Below are 21,357 nucleotides of genomic sequence, written 5' to 3' on the forward strand. Positions count from 1 at the left end.
TATGAGAATAATATATGGTACTTTTATGCATGTAATTTGTTCTTTGATCATTTGATTTTGATATTTAATACATTTTTTGTGACAAGGTAGATCTTTATTAGATATGTTTAGTTTTTCAACTGTGATGAACTAATGTTAAAACTATTCACTTTTTTTTTCTATTTTCCTATATTGTCATACAAGCATAACATAATATATAAAGTTCAATATTTCATTTAGACCCGGTTTTTACTTAGTCTAGGTCCGATTTTATTTTAGCCCAAAAATAATAAAATTTTATCAAATTTAACATCGGATAAAAATCTCAAAAATAGATTCAAATAATATTTAGAGTTGGATTTGGCTAAGACAAATCCAATTTTATGCTATTCGTAAACAATTTAGTGTTGTTGTTTATGTACACTTTTAGAAGTGAATGAAATATACAGTTGGAGGATCATCTCATCAAGAATATGTTCCTTCAAAATTTGCTAGTGCTTAAGACCAACTTCTTGGCCAAGAATCTGCTTAATATAAACAATGGTTGCAAGATGATTATAATCTATAATCCTGGTTTCTTGTCTCTACGGAAACAGACTTCAAGAATAAAATGGTTGGAATCAAGTACAGCCATGAAATCTGGAGCAAAATAGAAGCTTATTTTGTTGAATCACAAAATATCGAGTCAAACAACTTAAGGCACAAATCAAGACAATTAAAAAACTTGGTTTATCAGCATCTGATTACATTTCAAGGATTACAACAATCTCAATTTCAAAATTCAGTCACCAATTCTACTCCGTCAATAAATAGCAACTCTAGTAGCACACCTCCACCCCCTACATCAACATTTTACCATCCTACAGCATTCATGGTTACTCCATCAACCGTGACAGGTCCAAACTAGTACCCTGATACTGGTGCTTCACATTATGTGATCCCAGACTCCTCATCATTCTTGTCATCATCTGAATACTCAGGCCCTTACTAAGTTCAGATTGGAAACAGAACAGGTTTAAAGATTTCAAGAATTAGCAATTCTTTCTTATATTCTCGACTTTAAAAGATATTTTTCTTTACATAATTTCATACAATCACCAGAAATAGTAAAGAACTTGGTTAGTGTTTCTAAATTTGCACAAGATAACCAAGTATATTTTCAATTTTATGCACATGTATGTCTTGTTAAATGTGAAACTACTAACCAAATTTTATTGCAGGGATTTAAAAATGGAGGTATATACAACTTTTCTAATGTTGCAGCATCTAGTTCACATTCAGATGCTTCTAATCCTTGTATTTTTACCGCTGAGTTCCGAAGCTTGGCAGCTTGTGAGGCAGAGATCACATGGGTTCAGAATCTACTTTAATAATTAAACATCAAGCTTCATACTACTCCAATTATGTATTGTGACAACTTAAGTACAGTTTTGTTAACTGCTGATCATGTCTTACATGATAAAACGAAGCATTTCCATCTAGATATTCAGTTTGTGAGGGAGAAAATTCAGAGTAAGAAGCTACAAGTAGTGCATATACCGAGGATAGAACAAATTACTCATATTTTAACGAAGCCTTTATCAACCGCAACCATTGAAAAGCTTAAGCCCAAGCTCAGAGTTGTCCCGAGGTCTAACTTGAGCTTGAGGGGGATATAAAGACAGAAGACAATGGTGCAGTTTAAGATTCTGTCAAGAATCAATTAGACTGTTGTAACTAATTTGGCAACATCAGTTATGTTATATAAGTCTAATTCTAGTTGTATATATAGAGAGTGAAGCTTAGATTCCAGAGAGTTAGTTTAATTCTAATCTTTTTGTTAATCTCTCTTGCATTTTCCTTCTTACGTTAGCAACCTTTATAGAACTTCTATACTAATAACCATTTACATGTTATAAAGGGTTACTAACCCTTTATTTATGATATGGTTGGCTAAAAATGACCTTTAAATTATTGATGAAAAATTTTATTCACCATGTGATCTTTGATGTATATTTTTTTTTCTTTTTCTAATAAGAATAATAATAATCATAATAATAAAATGTTTTGATAGCAAAGAAAAAGGGAACAAGAGAGATTTTGCTTGCTCCTGGAAAAATTAGAAAATGAATTAGTGCAAGCAACAGAGATATATTAGTCAATGGACTTTGGAACAATTACAACGCGCATCAAATACAAAACACAAAAACCTATTTTAGTCAATCATAACTACAATTTTTATCTTTTTCTACAAATCCAGTGTGGCAAATCCTGGTTTAGTGGCTGTAAAAAAATGAGGAAGAAGAAGTTGATGACGATGGTATCTTTTCAAGAACTTGTAACACCTCTTTCATTGGTGGCCTTTTTTGCGGAACACTAGACACGCAACTGTAACCCAACTTGAAGCTAGCCAACAAAGCCTCTTCCTTACCCTCCATCTCAGGTCTTATAGCCGCATCAGCCATCCGCAAAGCCCGATTCTTGTCCTCAGCTAAAAGCCCAGTCCCTTGGCCCATATCATCCAAGACAACAATCTTCCCTGATAAGAGTTCAAGAAACATGACCCCAAAAGAGTACACGTCCCACTTTGGATTAGGCTTAAGGTTCCTGAGCGACTCAGGAGCATGGTAAGGAGATACACCACTAATCGAACTTGGGCTTGGACTTGGGCTAGGCCCAAGTGTTATGTCTTGAAAGCTGTCACGTGATGCCGTGGATCTCTTGCTCCCAAAAATACGTGCCGATCCTCCAGCTTTGTAGCTAGTATCACCCGTCACAATCCTTTCGAGCCCAAAGTCTCCAATCTTGGGCTCCATGTCGCTGCCCAATAGAATATTGCTGGGCTTCAGATTCGCATGCACGTGCTTCTTCTCGTGGAGGTAAGCTAGCCCACGTGCTACCCCTTTCGCTATCTTGAGACGAAGTTCCCATGGTAAATGGCTTGGAGAGGAGCCCACTTTCCCTGACATTACAAGCAAACAAAGTAAGTTACTTTACAGCGTGGTGCCACAACCCACAATCACTGACCAAAGTCGGTGCCTTAGTTACTTTTTTTAAAGAATTACTGGCTATTTAAACACAAGAATTCCAGAAATAAGCAAGATTGTTTTGGTGCAGAGCAGAGACACTAAAACCAGCGATATTCATATTGATATTACTAATAACATATTCAGTTAAACTTGAGATTTTGAAAGAAGGCTGACAAGAGCAAAGAAACAATGCGCATATTAAATTGTTTCCAATTATGGGCTGCGCGCATCGCTGTCAAGAAAGCCATAGAACGATCGTTATTAGCAGTAGCACTACTTTCTCGACGACAGGGTTGACTATTTATGCATTAAAGTAAAAGGGTTCAGTTGCACCTACTCCACCGTCAACGTCATTATGTGGAATCAGGGCGCATTTTAGCCAAAGTACACGTTATAATACTAAAATACACAGGAGTAAGTGAAGCTTGAAGAAATGGAGAGTGAAGAATGAAGAATGGAAGTACTTACTGTAACGAACATTAGCGAGGCTACCATTTGGAACGAAGTCATAAATGATGAGCTTCTCCTCGTGTCCCCAATAGAACCCACGAATACGAACCAAATTTGGGTGAACCAATTTAGCTATGACCCGAACCTGGTTCTCAAAGTCCTTGAACCTCTCAACGCCATTCTCACCGATTCTACGAACCGCCAAGGAAGTTCCATCTTGAAGCACCGCCTTGTACATTATGCTTGAACCAGTGGCGCCCAATATGTACGCTGAAGCCTTGAGAAGCGTCTCAACTTCAAGCTCCTTATCGCCATCAACAGTCACCAAAGTCCCCGTCTTGTTCTGCTGCCCTGACCCTTCGTGCTGCTTCGAATTCTCCTGACGACCATTCTGGTGTTGGTTGTAGTTGTATCCGTCACGTGCTGCTTCCACGTCGCTGTCTGAAGAGCACGTGCTATCTGATTCTTTTTCCTCCTCTACTCTCTTCCGTAAGCAGGACCACCTTGTGAACCCTCTCGACTCCGAAGACGACGACGTTTCGCTCCTCGCAAAAGAAGCTTCGTCCTTGATCGCACTCTCCACTTCTCTCTTCTTCTTCAACCGATAAACGTAGATGAAAATCATAGCTAAGATGCCAATGCCGACGACGTCACCCACCGCGATTCCTATAATCGTTCCTCTCCTTAGACCACCGCTCTGTTTCTCGTTACTTGAACTTGAACCGTCGCCGGCTGGCGCCAGCGGATGAGAATCACCGAACGTCTTCGGAATCGCAGCTATCGCCGGCGGAGAAGTAGGAGAGGAAGCTCTCGGCTCCGACGACGGTGAAGAAGGAATTGGACACGGATTTTTCGTAGGTTCCCCACACAGATCAGGGTTCCCTGAAAACGACGTCGTTTTCTGACTCAAAAGAACAGGTGAGTCCGGAATCTCGCCAGTGAGATTGTTAAACGACAAGTCAACAGTTGCGTTTCGCGGGATTTTCTCCGCAAACTGAACCGGTATACTTCCGGTAAACCTGTTGTATGAGATGTTCAAGTAATGAACTTGGTCACCACCAAATCCTGGTGGCAGAGTCCCGTTCAGCAGGTTACTCGAAATATCCAGAAACTGCACGGAACTTAACCCGCTGGGGAGAAAGCCAGTGAAGTAATTGCTTTTCAAAGAACACACGGTTAGGTTCTGCATGTTTGACAAATTATCAGGGATTTTTCCCGCCAAGTAATTGTCTGATAGGTTGAGAAACCGGAGATTCCGAAGCTGCACCACCGAACCTGGAAGCACACCGTTAATGAGGTTATTAGAGAGGTTCAGCGACCGAAGCTCGGAGGCTTGGAATAGCGAAGCGGGGATGGAGCCATTGAGTGAGTTGTTGGAGAGGTCAAGAATTTGAAGGTGCTCTATGGAGCCTAGATCGGAAGAGATTGAACCCACAAGCTGAGAATTGGGAAGTGACAAAGCCGTTACTCTGTTCTGGAAACCGTTACCGGAAACGGTGGAGCACGTAACGCCGTTCCAAGAACATGGAGTGGCGTCGCTGTAGTTCCAGGTGGCAAGAACGGAGAGAGGGTCGTTTAGAACGGCGTACTTGAAAGAGAGTAAGAGGACGCCGTCTCTAGTGAGGGCATAACATTGGTTAACGGTAACGAGGAGAAGGAATGCAAGGACGTTTTTCAACCACCGTGAAGTGAGAGAAAGAGGAAGAGTTTTGTGGCGATGGTTGCTCATGGTTTTTTTACAGAGTGAAGAGGAAGATGATGATGATGATTTTGCCACATTTCTTCTCCAAGTGAGAACGGAGAGAGAATGGACGGTAAGATGTTGCGGGTATTTATTGCCATGGGGACAGAGGGCCATGTGAAATGGGGAAAAAGAAAAGAATTAAGAAAATAATTTAATTATTAAAAAATAAATAAAATAAAATATTTAATGAATTAATAGTCAAAATCGTTCCTAAAAATATCCCAATCTCCATTTTGGTCTTTGAAAGACAAAATTAATCGAAATCGTCTCTAAAAGATATACGACTTAGTCACGTTAGTCCTTCCGTCAGTTGGATGATGACGTATTACATTAAATACCACGTGGCATGATGACGTGGTGGGTTAATGCCACGTATCACTTGACATGTAAAAAGTTATTTATAATAAAAATAGTCTTTGAAAGTTTAGACGTAAGTCATTTTCATCCCTAAAATTTTAAAAATTAATCAAATTAGTCCTTATATAATTTTTTTTCTTGATATTATTAAATTTAAAATATTTTTTGATACTACTAATTTTAATAGAAATATAATTGACAAATAAAAAATTAGTAATTGTATCTTTTCTTCTTAAATATTTTTTTAAATAAAATTATCTCTCTCTTTTAATTCTTCTCAAAATCTCTCTTATTCTTTTCTATTCTAAAACATTTTTCTTACATTATATATATATATATATATATATATATATACTCAAAATTAAAATATATGTATTTGTTAACCTAAACAAAGTTATATGCTCAAAATCAAAATTTATGTATGTTAACCTAAATAAAGTTATACCATTATTTTTTTTCTACTACATCTTGTTTTTTTCATTACGGTATTACTTACATATAGGATGTAATAATAGTGATATTAAAAGAAAAAGTATATAATCTATCTCAAACATATGAAACACACAAAAAATTATTATGATCTTTGCATGTAGTACGCTTAAGAAGCAATTCGTTTAGCATATATAATAACAATAATAATTAAGCAACAAATTTTAATATTTTGTAAAGTTTGAAATTGAAGCAAAATTTGTGGATCTTCTTGAATTTTGACTTTTAATATCACTACCATTACACCCTATATATAAGTAATACCGTAATGAAAAAAAAAAGATGTAGTAGAAAAAAATAGTGGTATAACTTTATTTAGGTTAATATACATAAATTTTGATTTTGAGCCTATAACTTTGTTTAGGTTAACAAATACATGCATTTTAATTTTGAGTATATATATATATATTCCAGCAAAATGTAATAATATAAGAAAAAGGTTTTATAATAGAAAAGAATAAGAGAGATTTTGAGAAGAATTAAATGAGTGAGATAATTTTATTGAAAAAAATTTTAAGAAGAAAAGATACAATTACTAATTTTTTGTTTGTCAATTACATTTCTATTAAAATTAGTAGTATCAAAAAATATTTTAAATTTAATATTATCAAGAAAAAATAAAAAAATTATATAAGGCTAATTTGATTAATTTTTAAAATTTTAGGAATGAAAATGACTTACGTCTGAACTTTCAATGACTATTTTGATTATAAATAACTTTTTTATATGTCACATGACATGTGGTGTGCCACGTGTCACTGATCTGACACGTAGTGTGCCAGGTATCACTGATCTGAGTGGCACTTAACGTGATCCATTATCATCAAACTGACGGAAGGACTAACGTGACCAAGTCATGTATCTTTCGGGGACGATTTCGATTAATTTTGTCTTTCGATGACCAAAATGGAGATCAAAATATCTTTTAGAGACGATTTTAACTATTAACTCAATATTTAATTTTACTGGGCTTTAAAGAAATATTTTGAGAGTACAGTATAATAATAAATTTTCAAACATGGAAATCTTAGACTCCATCAGTTTTTAATAATTTTAGTCGAAATTTAATTAGCACAAATATCAATTTGTTAGTTAATAAATAAGTTTTAGAAGTAATTATTAAATCGATATTTGAAAGATTTAAAAGTAGATAAAAAAACATCTTAAAAGATGTTAACAATAAAATAACTTTTAAAAAATTTTAAAATTTGAGCAAAAATAACTAAATGTCAATCTTTTTCATTTCTATTAACAAAAAATAGTAAGGTGACAAATGAAAAAAGTGACATGACAAACTAAAAATTATGCGATATTATTAATTATTTTAAAATTAAAGAAATTCTAATTCCTAATAATCTTAATCACCATTTTTTTCATTTTTATCTCTCAAACTTAAATCTATTCCTTCACAATTTCTTCATATTCAATTTGTGAAATTATCGTATATCATGTGATTATCTCAATGTTTGTCAGCAATTTTTTTGTTTTTCTACATTTTTTTGCGCCACATACCCTTCTTCTTAACAACCTTTTCCGGCGACAAGCAAAAGGCGTAAAGAAGAGGAAGGAGCGTTTGCTGAGCAAAATTGAGACGACAGCGATAGCAGTGGACAACGACAACGGCAACATTGTGATGGCAGTAGAGGAGCTACGTCTTTTGCTGCCTCCATGACTCTCGTTTTTAGCGACGATAGTTTCTTTCGCTAACGCCAACATCATCCTCTCTCTCTCTCTCTCTCTCTCTCTCTCTCTCTCTCTCTCTCTCTCTCTCTCTCTCTCTCTCTCTCTCTCTCTCTCTCTCTCTCTCTCTCTCTCTCTCTCTCTCTCGTTCCGGTAAGCCAGAGCTAGGGGCAGCAGCACCATTTTCCTTTGTCGTCGCCTCTTCTTTTCGCCTTTTTTTTCCTATTTTTCTTTTCCTCCTCTATGTGTGTATATTTCTTCGTTCTTCTTTATTCTTTTTTTTTTGTTCTCTTTTATGATTTTTTGTTAATGGATGTTGTGATTTTTCTGTTTTTGTTTTATTTTTCAATTTTTTTAAAGGATCTTGTAATTTTGATGCTGAGATTCTAAACATGATTCAATTTTAATTTGAATTTTATTATTTTGTGTTTGTGTTCATTGATATAATTCTGAAAATTAAAAAATTACTTTGTATTTATGAAAAATTATAATGGACGTTACAGATAGAATGAGAGATACGAAAGAGTACGAAGAAGAAAGAGAAAATTATTGGTAGTGAAAAATAGGAAAGAGTTTGTCATGTTGCCCTTTTTGTTTGCCACCTCATCATTGTTAACGAAAACAAGAGAAATTGACGTATGGTTATTTTTGTCAAATTTTATAATATTTTAAGAGTTATTTTGTCCTTAACATTTTTTAGAGTTATTTTTGTCGGCGCTTGAATCTTTTGGGTATTGATTTGGTAGTTACCTCTAATTTTTATTCTAGTAAATATAAGTATAAACTACGTATTTTTTATGTGCAAATTCTTGTAAATATAGGTACAAATTATTATTGGCCAAATACTAATCTAAAATGCTAAATTTTGCTGATCATGTAGTATTGTTGTATATATATATTATGTACATTAAAAATAAATTACTAAATCAGTCTATATAAATATATACGTTATTTAATTTATTTTTAATATTATTTTATTTTTTGTATTTTAACGTATATTTTATACTGATTGCTAATTTGATAATTAATTTTAATATATAAGTAATACGATTATAATATTTTTTTAATTTTTAATTGTTTTTTTAAAACATATCTTAACAAGATTCTTAAAAAAAATGGGAGGTTGTAGGATAAACAAACAGCTCTACAAAAAACCAAACCTCTCTTACAAATATGCTCTTTATTGGTGATCTCTTCCTCTCTCCCGGTATGTGTACGCTGGTTATAAGTTATGGTTGAGCTCAAAATTGTTATTAATTAATAATTAAAGTATGTTTTTTGTTTTTAATATATTTTTTTAAATATCTCTAAGATTTTAATTTCATTCAATTTTATTCCAATTATTTTTTAATTTGATAAAAAAATATTCCTAGTCGTTGACCTCGTCTAAATCATTAATGACCTGAGTGATGTAGCATCTAAATATTTTCGGTAAATTTTAATGTTTTTTACATAAAAAAAATCTAATTAAAAACAGTACAAAATTTTAATTAAAAGAAATATAAAGATTTAATTAAAAATTTAGTAAAATTAATAATAATTAAACTAATTAAAAAATATTAAAAATAAAAAATATATTTTATTCTTAATTAATTAATTAATTGTTGCTCAATGTAGCGGTTGTTACGTTGTATTCTCTTTCTTCCTAGTTCCTAGTAGGACTAGGACTCCCTAATGGTGGAGTAACGGGGAATAGCATCTTTTTCACTAGTAGACATGCATGTAGAGTTGTGAGATTCGTGTTAACTCTTTTGGTGTTTGGGAGTGATTGACTTCAAAAATCCTCGAATGATCAAATCCCTGTATCTAATTAATTAATTAATTTAATTACTACTATCGATCTCTTAGGTTGTAGTATCAAAAAGAACTTTGATACTTTATTGTGGATAAATTGAAAACGGTACGACTTTCTAATGGAGTCATCGCTGGCAATTGGCATTTGTTTTTCGATTTTTTGTTTTTGAATTTCGCTAGGAAGTTAATAGAGTATTTGTACAATAATTATTTATTTGGTCCAATATGAGTTAAAAAATAAACATTTAAGATAAAATATTACTAATTTTTTAAACACAATACACCTATATTATTCAAAATAACCATGCAGCTACAAGGGATAATAAACATCTGATATTCTACATCCCTAAACCTCCATTATACGCATTGTACATACTCCCTATACTTCTTCTTTTTTTTTGTGCTTTACTCTTGCTGGACCAAGATTAAGGTTCAGTTTAGATAAACAATTTGATTAAGTTATTTTTTTAAAAAATAACTTAAATAATAAATAACTATATTAAAAATAACTTATAAATAAATTATTTTGTATTTAGATTTTTTATTTTAAAATTAATTATTTTATAAAAATATGATAAAAAATAATAATATTACAAGAGAAGTTATTTTTTTTAATTTCTCTATAAATTCTTAAATAATTTTTTAAAAAATTACAATTTAATTTTAAAAATCGCACCAAACATTAATACTACTACTTTCATAAATCAAAATCTCAAAAAAATTACTTTTTTTTTGTAATTAAAAAAAAATTACTTTTAAATCTTTTCAAATGGACCTGAGTATAAATGAAAAATCTACCTATAGCTTATAATGTGAGAAATACTTGCGAGACCATAAAATATGAAGGTGATGAATATGCTTTAGTTATTAGTTAAATAATAATGTTTAATTATGAGTCTTTTTATACCAATAATTATTCTAAAATTTGTGTTTTTTGTGAAATATAATATTAAAATCTTAATCATTCATCTTGTATAGATCTCACAGTACAAGAATAATAAAAAAATTTAACATCTATATTTTGACACCAGAAACAAACTTATGCATTATAGTTAATATATCATGCATGAGACTTCATGACCAATAATTTATTTTGTTAAATAACCTTAGTTTGATATTTTTACCTTCGAGATTGGTTCACACACAAGCGGAAGGAAGATCAGCATCACTAGCTACTGTATCTTTTTCTTTCTTAATAAATAAATTTATGAATGGAATTAGCAGAAACATATAGTGTAGTAGACTAGTAGTACCATTATTGAAGAGGGTCCCAAAACACGATGCTATTACCCCGTCACAAGTCACAACGTCATTATTATTTCCGTTTTTTATTAATCAGTAAATATTATATTAGATCATCACTTAATTAATAATAATTTGTATTTATATTATTTAAATTTATACATATAAATCAACACAATTTATACTTATATTTATTAAAATTTACATACATAAATCAATATTAAAAATAATTTAACACTTGTATTACCTAAATGCTGATCAAAGTTGGTAACAATAACTGGCTCCTAAGATTTATTATTATTATTATTATTATTATATGAAATCTTTCATTGAATGAACGAAAAGGGATAAAAAGAAAATAGATAGACAAAACATAAATATAAAACATGGTCTCAATTAAATGGCCACCATTTTCAATTTGACTGGCGGAGTGGCGGGTCACCAATAATAATAACGGGTGTAAGTATTATATTGCTATATATGGTTGTTATTACTTATATAGTAATAATAGTATTAAGGTCTAAGGAACAACCCCATTGAATTTCATTACCGCGAGAAAGCACGGTCCCATTGATTAGCAATGCTGACAACACATAATACAAATCAATAATCAATAATGTTAAAAATTATAATGCTATAGCCCTATGCTCACTAATCAGCGTGACATACAGTTTTGTTTTTCCTTAATTATCCATGAAATTATAGTCCGTAACAGTGATGAGGATTTGCCCAAAATAATTATTTTGTACAACGATTCTGTGCAAAGATTTGTCCTTTTTGTTTTTTGACGGAGGACAAAAACCAAACGAATCACCACCTATCTGTTCACATAATTTAGTGTTAGTTTATGAAACATAGACATATGCTATAGATTTGCCTAAGATTAGTAGTAACGTGGCACCAATACAAATTCTGGGAAACAGTTTTGATCTTGCAGTATATCTGTTTCACACTTGAGGAATTATAGGTAGGGCATTCAGATTTTTCAGACCACACATGGGATTGCATTATAACAACATTGTCATCATATTCTTTATTAGCTTCCCTGTTTTGCGTTTTTTTTTAAATATTTGGTGGCAGCTTTATTGACCTAATATTTAAATAAAGAATTATGATAAAGAAAGTGTTTTTGCAGGATACCATTCACTGTGTTTTTTTATGTCCGAATTATTTTTATTTAAAAAAAAGCATATTATAACAATATAAGAGATAAGTTATACCTCAAAAGTTCATCTGCACAAAAACAAAAAGTATAGGAAACTACCACTTTCAAAATATAACTGAATATTTTTTAATGTAATTAAATCTGGAATTCAATTTATTGAATATATTTGTTAAAATTATCTTGAATTCGATTTTTGCTAAATATACTTGTTAAAATGGATAAAAAAAATTGGTTGTAAATATTATGTGAACTAAATAAGTTCATCTTTAACATTAAGATTTGAATTTTAATAGAATAAATAAATTACCCCCTTTAAAATTTGATTAAATCCAAGATCCAAAAGGTCAACACCTGCTTTATTATTTTAATATGGAGGGAATGAAACTTAATTTGCCAACATGATTTAGACTAAAGTTTATTCATCTTTTACTTTAAGCTCCCTAATAGTAAAAGCTGCTTTAATTATTTTTTATTTAGATCGCATCCATTTTTTCCCTAAAAGGTTAAAAAGGCTCGCAAAGTATATACATTGTGCTTTTCTTTAATTCACATATACATATTCTCTTCCCAATTCCCACATATAAAAAGATGCTAATTAAGAGCTACTAGAAAGGAGAATTGGTTGGTGGCCATGGCTGTTCAAGGAGGATGACCAAAAAAGGTAGCTTCAAGAAATAGATTAGATTATGGAGATGATCTAAGATGCACCAAACCAATGAACGGTTAAGATTTTTGACTCCAGTGTAACTAAAATTAGCTCCCATAGTACTGCTCTGAATTATGCAAGGAACATATATTAGGCAAATCAAAATGCCAACTAACCCGCATCCAAGTCAGGCAATTTAAAACAAAAAGACAAGTAAACATTAATACCAACCCCATGTCAGCAATTAATTTTGAATCTTAAATATTATGCATTAAATTCTAAATTTTAATGGTATAAAAATAAAGTGTTAATTCAAAATATCTATCTATTCTGTTATATAAAAATCGAATTTCTGTACTTAATAATAGAACTGATGTGGGATGTTCTGAAGAGTTTCTCGATTTAATTATTTTAACTCATTCAATACAATTTATTTCAATAACTTAATGATTTCAACTAATTGATTTGATTAAATATTTAAATATCAATATAATTTAATATAATTTATATTACTTAATTAATTATACTACATTAATTGTAATTCATTATATTAGTAAATTAGTTTTTTTCATTTATGAAATCTAAAATAAAATAAATAATTTATTGTTTATTCTAATTAAATTTATTAAATTTAATTATATATTATATATGAATTAACGTTAATTTATAAATTATTTTATATTATAATATTCAATCAAATAAATTGTAAATTACTTTAAATTATATACGCACAAAAAATAGATTTAAGTGTGATTTATATAGTATAGATAGTATTTAATTAAGAACGGTGCATTTTTAAGTATTTTGATATGACTTAATTATATCAACTAATTGATTTGATTAGATATTTAAATATCAATATAATTTATTATAGTATATAATACTTGATATCAAAGAGATTATTCCAACAGTTTCTAGTAGATGCCTACACAATGGTGAAATCAGAGAGATTAAAATTCTTTAGGTATAAACAACCACAGTTGAGGATTGATAAATACAAATATCTGCATGAAAGTCTTATAAACGGGAATGTAGATGCTGCAAAGTTTGGCAGAAGAATCGTTCTTCTCAATACTTTTACCGGTGGACCTAGGTACATGATGAATAATTGTAAAGATGCATTTGCAATTTGCAGATATGCAGGATATCCTAGCTATTTTATCACTATGACCTGTAATCCTGAATAAGATGAGATAAAAAGAGAAGTGACTCCCATTGGATTGAAGGTAGAAAACCGCCCTGTTATATTGTGTCGAGTTTTCAAGATAAAACTTGATGGTTTGATTGATGACCTAAAAGAGGGAAAAATCTTTGGCAAAATTTTGGGATGTAAGTCTGTGTTTATACAACACCTTATTAAAATCTTATGTTGTAATATTTTGCTCATTTGTCTTTTTCAATTTTCAGATGTTTGCACTATAGAGTTTCAAAAGAGAGGGCTTCCGCATGCACATATCCTTTTATTCATGAGTATCGAGTTCAAGCCACAAACACCAGATGATATAAACAAACATATAACAGTTAAGATTTCTGATGAAAACGAAAGGCCAAATCTACATGGAGCTGTTCAAAATTACATGGTACATGGTCCATGTGGTCCGTACAACAAGAATTCACCTTGCATGAAGAATGGACCCTGTTCAAAGTTTTATCCCAAAGAGTTTAGACAACGAACACTCATTAATGAAGTCGAATTTTTCAAATATAGGCATACTGATAACAGTCGAACAGTGAATAAAAGGGAATGCGTACTATACAATAAGTTTATTGTTGCTTATAATCCAGAATTGTTGCTCAAGTTTGGGTGTCACATAAATCTGGAATACATATGCCAAACAAGTTCTATTAAGTATCTATTTAAGTATGTACATAAGGGCAATGACCGCATAACAACTACTCTATACAACACTGGTGATCCGTCAGAAGCCACACAAGTTGTTGACAAAATTAGAAATTACTACGATTGTAGGTACATTTAGGCATGTGAGGCAGTCTGGTTTATTTGGATACAAAATCCAAGAGAAAGAACCATTTGTGATTAGACTTCCATTTTATTTGGAGGATGAGCAACCTGTGATTTATAGTGAAACTTCTAATGTGAATGATATCATCGAAAAAGTAATATCTCAAGTCCATGTTTTTGGGATGGATGGCGGCGAACATGTCATATCCCTATACTCGAAGTCTGACTTATGCTGAGTTTCCAACTAAGTTTGTTTGGAAGGACGATGCTTTAAAGTGGTTTCCTCAAAAGCAAGGCTTCGCAATTGGAAGGTTGACTCATGTACTTGCATGTAATGACGAGTTTATATTCAATTTTGATCTTATTTATTTGATGATTTAAATTTAAAATCTTAACAGCATGTACCCCACGTCCATTTTATTCGATTTATCTACACTAGAAAACAAATGTTCAAATAACTTTCAGTAGTTATAATCTGTAGATTACACAATTTTAGAATTATTCTATATTTTTTAGAAAAATTAATCTTATGCGGATGTATAGCTACATAATAATTGAAATCGCATAGCCTAATCCATTTAGCAATTTAAAAGTGGGATTCTAACCAAGTTTTTTGCAGCAAATACCGAAGAATATTACCAACGACTTCTCTTGAATACTCAAAGAGGATGTATGAATTTTTGAAATATAAGAATAGTAGGAGAAACAATTTATGCTACGTATAGAGATGCATGCTTCATCTTTGGACTTTTGCAAGATGACAGAGAATTCATGGATGCAATTAAGGAAGCAAGCTTGTGGGCCTCAGGATCATATGTTAGAAGGTTATTTGTCATTCTATTAACATCCAACAATATTTCAAGACCAGAACATGTCTGGGATAGATGTTGGCATAAACTCTCAGATGATATTTTGCATCGACAAAGAACCGTGATGAACATGAGGGGTGAGTTTTTATAATTGCAATTATAAAAGTTCTTTATTATTGATCATTTTTAGTTTGATTGAATTTTTACAATATTGTATAATATGCAGAGTTAACCATGTCAGATGATGAGATTAATCAGTTGTGCTTAATGGATATAGACAAGATCTTACATTCTTATGGTAAAACCTTGAAAGACTATCCTCCTATGCCTTTAACATTTGAAGTTGATAGTTCTTTGTTAACCGAAAAGGTTATCAGGGAAGAGCTAAACTTTAACAGGGATGATTTATAGAAAAATGCCTCAAACATGTTAGCCATCGCAACACCTGAGCAGAAATATGCATTCGATAAAATTGTTACAGCTGTGTATTGTGATGAAGGGATTTTTCTTTGTGTATGGTTATGGAGGTACTGAAAAAATATTTCTCTGGAACCTTATATCTGCTGAGATTCACTTAAGGGGTGATATTGTGTTAAACATTGCTTCAAGTAGTATTGCATCTTTACTTCTTCCCAATGGAAGAACGGTACACTCAAGGTTCAAAATACCGCTGAATATAACTCAGGATTCTGTATGTAACATCAAACATGGTTCTCCCTCAAGCAATGCTGCTGTTGAAAGCCAAAATTATAATTTGGGATGAGGCTCCAATGGTTAGTAGGTACTGCTATGAAGTGCTTGATAAATGTTTAGGTGATATCATGAGGTTTTCTCCAACATATAACAAAGATTTGTCCTTTGGAGAAAAAGTAGTTGTACTAGGTGGAGACTTTAGACAAATTCTTCCTGTCATTTTACGAGGATCGAGATAAGATATCGTTCATTCAACCGTGAATTCTTCTTACCTTTGGAAGTTTTGTCAGGTACTCAAACTAACAAAAAACATGAGACTCTCTATATGGACGACTGCTTCAGATCAAGATGAGACAGAGCAATTTGGTGAGTGGTTATTGAAAGTTTGTGATGGTATAATATGTGACAATATGGATGGTGAATCTGAGATATGTCTTCCAGGAGATATTGTTATTCCTTCTTCGGACCAAGCATTTGATGAGTTAGTTCATTTTTCTTATCCAAATATTTTGGATAACATGTCCTCAAAGGATTTTTTCAAAGCAAGAACTATACTGGCTCCCACGCTGGACATCGTTGAAGAGGTCAACAACCATCTGATGGCTATCATTCCTGGAGGAAAAAAAGTATATCTTAGTTCGGATTCGATTTGTATGGATGAAGGAAATATGAAGAGTCAACTAGATCTCTATGGTCCTGAATTACTGAATAGCATAAATTGCTCTGGTTTGCCTCCACATAAATTAATACTCAAGGTTGGTGATCTGGTGATGTTACTGAGGAATATTGACCAATCTAGTGGTCTTTGTAATGATACAAGGCTACAAGTTAGGAAGCTTGGAAATCATGTCATAGAATGTGAAGTCTTAACAGATAACAATGTTGGTCATATTGCTTTGACTCCAAGAATGAATATGGTACCAACAAATGAAACCATCTCAATTAGATTCCAACGAAGACAGTTTTCCATAATAGTATCGTTTGCCATGACAATTAATAAGTCTCAAGAACAAACTTTATCTCATGTTAGATTGTACTTGTCCAAACTAGTTTTAACACATGGCCAACTAAATGTGGCACTTTCAAGAGTTAAGAGTAAGAAATGTTTAAAAGTTTTACTTATGAATCACGTAGGAATGTCTGTAAATTCAACCTCAATGTTGTTTATAGAGAAGTCTTTGAAAAAATAGGATTCTAATATAAATATTTTAATTTTATTTTAAATTCTGTATCAATGTATAATTATTTTACTTAAAAAAAGTGTAAAATGATTATTACTCACTATTTTTAAGTTAAACTTTGATTTTGATAATAATTTTATAAATTTCTTAACATAATAGTTATTTTGTGTTTTTTTTTAAATATCCAAACATATAATTTTTTTTACTTTTATAAATTTTTCTTTGCTGAGCAAGGCTTCATACACTAGTTAATTAATAATAAACAATAAGATTTAGTTAATATGTACATTTAGCACATATGGTAAGTTTATCATTAGTGAAAAATTTAATTTTTTTATTTAACAAATATAAAATAAATATATTGAAAATTTAAATTTTTTATATTTTAAAAAAAAAATTTAATTTATAAATTTAACATGTATTTTTAGAATACAAGATAGATAAATCCTCAAAATTATTAGCCCCTAACAATTTTCATTAATTTTTAAATGAGATTGAAGCTGGTGTAAGCACAGTTCGAAAAATCAAACCGATTATTCAATCGCTCTAACTATTGGTTTAGTGATTTAATTGGAATAATCACAGTTTAACCAAAATAGTCGAATTATAATAAATATTATATAAAAAAAGTATAGATAATCAACTACTCATCCTGCCAACTACATAAAAAACCAGCCAATTTTTCTCAAAATCATGTTTCTAAATTAATTAACGCTGGTTATAAAAAAAAACACCACTCCCAATCTACCTCACCTTCCTCTCCTAATTGTAAAAATCGCAGTGCTGTGTGGCGTGTGCCTCCTCTTGCCACACATTTTGTGTGCCTCCTACCAACGTTCTTACTGTTCATCATTACGTTTTTTTTTTTTTTTGCGTTAATTATGCAGTATTATTAACGCTATTGATCGTCTAATCTTCTTCTACCCCACCTCATCTATTGATCGCCAAAATTTATAGCCGTGCTCTTTTTCCTACCATCATTTTGTGCAGTCCCCCTACCACAATTCATTCTTCTCATTGTAGTGTTTTTCGCAGTGACAATTGTACGTTATGATCCTCATTAACTGTCCATTGTGAATGGCTTTCTCAATTAATGAAGGGGTCAAATTTCAGTGTTTTAGACACTGTGACCGTGAATTATCCTTGTCCTAAAGAGAATTTTGAGTATATTAATATTCTTTCTCTTCAACAAGTTCACGAAGTATTTTACAATTATTTTACAATTTGATATTTTTTTAGTGATGTTTTCTTTGTTAGGATTTGTATGTTCCTTTTCCAATAATTTTAGATTTGTTTTTGTTAAGTTAGGGATGTTTTCAAAATAATTTTGGATTTTTTTTATTTGTTAGATTTTTTATGTTTCTTTTTAGCAGTTTTCTAATGTTCTTTTCATTACGTTTTCGATATTTTTTTTTATGATTATGGATGTTTCTTTTATATTGTTTCAAAATTTTTTTGGTAAGATTTTAGATGTTTTCGAAATAGGTTTCGGTTATTTCTTGTTTGTTAGATTTCAGATTTTTTTGGGTAGGTTTTGGATGTTCTTTTTGTTACTTTTTGGATGTGTTTTTTTATATCTTTGGATGCTTCTTTTATTAGGTATTTTATTATTCTTTCGGTTATGTTTTTTTGTGATATTTTGGATATTTCTTTTATTAAGTTTTTCGACTTTCTTTGTTAGGTTTTTTGATGTTCTTTTTTGAATAATTTTTCTTGGTGAGGGATGGAAACTATAAGAACTGCGAATAATTAGCTGCTTAATTAATTAAATTAAATTGCTCAAAATAGGATTAAAAATTTTAGAATGTTAATTAGAAAATTTAAATATGATTTTTGGACTCAGTAGATTTTTCTGAGTTGGAAAATGTAATTTTTTGCGAAAAATCGCGTAAAAATACGAACCGATAAATTGACCGGTAGTACTGGCTTAAATATGTCCTATACTATGCGAAAATGATAAAAATAGTAGAAAAACTTAGAAAATTAATTGAAGTTGAAAACTGGGCACTAATTTTAATGGTTTGTCCCCAAGTTGGGACAAATGGGCCAAAAATACTAATGGATTGGATCGGGCCTAAGTTGAGCCCAAGCCCAACATATATAATTTTATTAATGAACTCATTTTAGCCTCATTCATCATTAAACACAACACACGCCAACTACATGAGAAGAGAGAAAGAAGAGAGAAAAATACTATTCACCACCAACTTCCGGTGGCCATAACTCAAGCTACAGTGCTCCAATTCGCGTGCCGTCAATGGCTACGCGAAGCTCTCGCTGAGCCCGTTAGTTCTATCTAAATTGTATAGGTAAGATCTCGAAATTTTCTCTCCTTTTCTCTTTCCTAAGAAATTCGAAATTTAAGGCTTGAGTTTTGAGTGGATTTTTGTGTTTTGGGTGTTTATGTACACTCTAGCACTTGGTTGCTTTCGGGTTTTGCTCCCAAAACTGTTGGGTAAGGTAAGCTTGCTCTTATCCTTTGTGAATTTGTGAATTTAGGAACCCTAGGTATTGATTTGTGGTAATTAATGTGTATAGCTTGGAGTTGGTTGTTGATGCTTGTTGGAATTGGTTGGTGAATTGTTGGTGACTTGATTTTGGTTGGAAGCTTGGTTTGGACTCAATTTGGTGTATAGCATATATTGAAAATTGGACAAGGTATGGTTTTGGTATCTTCTATATAATATATAATATTTCTGGACACTTAGACTAGTGGACCATAGGATAGGATTGAAATTGATTGTTGGAAATTGTAATGTATGATGATTTTGATGATTGAGATGATATTGGTGAATAATGATGTTGAATTATGATGTTGGATTGTATAATGATGATTGTATAGAATGATAATGAATTATGATGTTTGTAATGTTGAGGATGGTGGAGTGATTATTAAGTTGTTAATTCTTGAGGAATAGAGGTGCATGAGTAGAAATTTTGGAGAAAAAAAATGATGAAATATGTATTTCGTAGGTTGTGGAATGTGTTGGATGATATTTGAAAATAAACTAGGTGCATTGGAACTGTTTTGGTTGTAGGATAATTGGTTTTGATTGAGAATTTTGGAAGTTAGGAACCTAGTGAATTTTTGGTAAAAAAACTAGTTTTTGATGAATTTTGATGGATCATATCTTGAGCTACAATTTTTGAAATTGAATTAAATTTTTATCAAACTAAAGAGAATTCAAAGAGCTTTAAAACAGTATAGATTTTGTAGAAATCTAAATTTCGTAGAGAAAGATATGATCATTAGAAGTTGGTGTCAAAAATCTGATTTCTGTGATGTTACAGAAATTATGAGTTCTGGTATGTGTGCACATTGCAGAAATTGAAATTGCACATTGCTGTGCGCGTACTCTAAATAGTGGCTACGTTTTGACTTGTGGGTATGCATAGCCTTGTGCGCACGCACACCCTATAAAATTTTGAAAATGTGCGTACGCACACCCTTGAGTGCACGCACACACAGGGATATGCCTACTGTTGGGAGCGCTAGCACACTCTAGTGCACACACACACTTTGTGAATTTTGCAAGTTTTGTGTACGCACAACATCGTGTGCAAGCACAAGCTGGGAAGTGCCTTCTATTGGGAGCGCTCGCACGTTTCAGTGCATGCACTCAAAAAGAAAAATTTTACCTTCTGTGCATCGCACACCTCTATGCGTACGCACACTTTGAGAAACTCTTCTGGGGGTGCGTATGCACAACCCTATGCGTACGCACACTGCCCTATTTTCTTAAGAAAACCTTGTTTCTAACTGTCTTACCTTCCCGCCAAGCTTGTGAACTTCCGTAAAGCTTATCTAGGGTGTCCTAACTTGTTTTTAGGCTTTGAAACATAGAGAATACCCTAAGTAAGTTAACTAAACAATTTCAGGTAAAAAGTTTAAAAGATGGAGCCTTAGAATTCTGGAGTACTGAGATGGATTATTAGAGTGAGATGGTGGAATCCTGTAATGACGACTGAAATGATGAATTGTGAATTTCCCGGTTGATGATGTTGAGACGAGTCTAGGACTCAGAGTGGACTGAGTACTGAAAATAATTTCTAAAAACCACTGAGATATTGTTTTATACTGAGATTGTTGAGACGCTATGCGCCTGGCAAGGACGGTGGTTAATCTCGCTTATCGAGGTCGCGGCGGCGGCATAAGG

General features: G+C 31.9%; 3 protein-coding genes across 3 annotated transcripts; 2 read left to right on the plus strand and 1 right to left on the minus strand.

Moving 5' to 3' along the window:
* Positions 1-2,089: 2,089 nt before the first annotated feature.
* On the minus strand, positions 2,090-5,310 carry LOC112720533 (probable LRR receptor-like serine/threonine-protein kinase At4g37250). The gene is made up of 2 exons (XM_025771498.3): positions 3,456-5,310; positions 2,090-2,920 (listed from the first exon to the last, which is right to left on the minus strand). Exons 1-2 carry the CDS (start codon positions 5,293-5,295, stop codon positions 2,235-2,237), a joined length of 2,526 nt encoding a protein of 841 aa, XP_025627283.1. The 5' UTR covers positions 5,296-5,310; the 3' UTR covers positions 2,090-2,234.
* An 8,176-nt stretch (positions 5,311-13,486) lies between these two features.
* On the plus strand, positions 13,487-14,533 carry LOC140176057 (uncharacterized). Its single transcript, XM_072205912.1, has 2 exons — positions 13,487-13,727; positions 13,962-14,533. The coding sequence occupies exons 1-2, from the start codon at positions 13,487-13,489 to the stop codon at positions 14,531-14,533; spliced, it is 813 nt and encodes a 270-aa protein (XP_072062013.1).
* Positions 14,534-14,703: 170 nt separating this feature from the next.
* LOC112721130 (uncharacterized) lies at positions 14,704-17,209 on the plus strand. The gene is made up of 5 exons (XM_025772201.1): positions 14,704-14,828; positions 15,381-15,463; positions 15,553-15,695; positions 15,826-15,972; positions 16,310-17,209. Exons 1-5 carry the CDS (start codon positions 14,704-14,706, stop codon positions 17,207-17,209), a joined length of 1,398 nt encoding a protein of 465 aa, XP_025627986.1.
* Positions 17,210-21,357: the final 4,148 nt, after the last annotated feature.

Source organism: Arachis hypogaea, chromosome 11 (assembly GCF_003086295.3).
Source record: "Arachis hypogaea cultivar Tifrunner chromosome 11, arahy.Tifrunner.gnm2.J5K5, whole genome shotgun sequence".
NCBI classification, from domain to species: domain Eukaryota; kingdom Viridiplantae; phylum Streptophyta; class Magnoliopsida; order Fabales; family Fabaceae; genus Arachis; species Arachis hypogaea.

Excerpts from the sequence above, each read along its gene's own strand:
- LOC112720533 (XM_025771498.3), bottom strand. The coding sequence starts at position 5,295 with ATGGCCCTCTGTCCCCATGGCAATAAATACCCGCAACATCTTACCGTC. Across the intron at positions 2,921-3,455 it reads CCTCGCTAATGTTCGTTACA|GGAAAGTGGGCTCCTCTCCA; the intron begins GTAAGTACTTCC and ends TTGTAATGTCAG.
- LOC140176057 (XM_072205912.1), top strand. The coding sequence starts at position 13,487 with ATGGTGAAATCAGAGAGATTAAAATTCTTTAGGTATAAACAACCACAG. Across the intron at positions 13,728-13,961 it reads CTATTTTATCACTATGACCT|ATGTTTGCACTATAGAGTTT; the intron begins GTAATCCTGAAT and ends TTCAATTTTCAG.
- LOC112721130 (XM_025772201.1), top strand. The coding sequence starts at position 14,704 with ATGGCGGCGAACATGTCATATCCCTATACTCGAAGTCTGACTTATGCT. Across the intron at positions 14,829-15,380 it reads CAAGGCTTCGCAATTGGAAG|ACCAGAACATGTCTGGGATA; the intron begins GTTGACTCATGT and ends CAATATTTCAAG. Across the intron at positions 15,696-15,825 it reads GTTCTTTGTTAACCGAAAAG|GGATTTTTCTTTGTGTATGG; the intron begins GTTATCAGGGAA and ends ATTGTGATGAAG.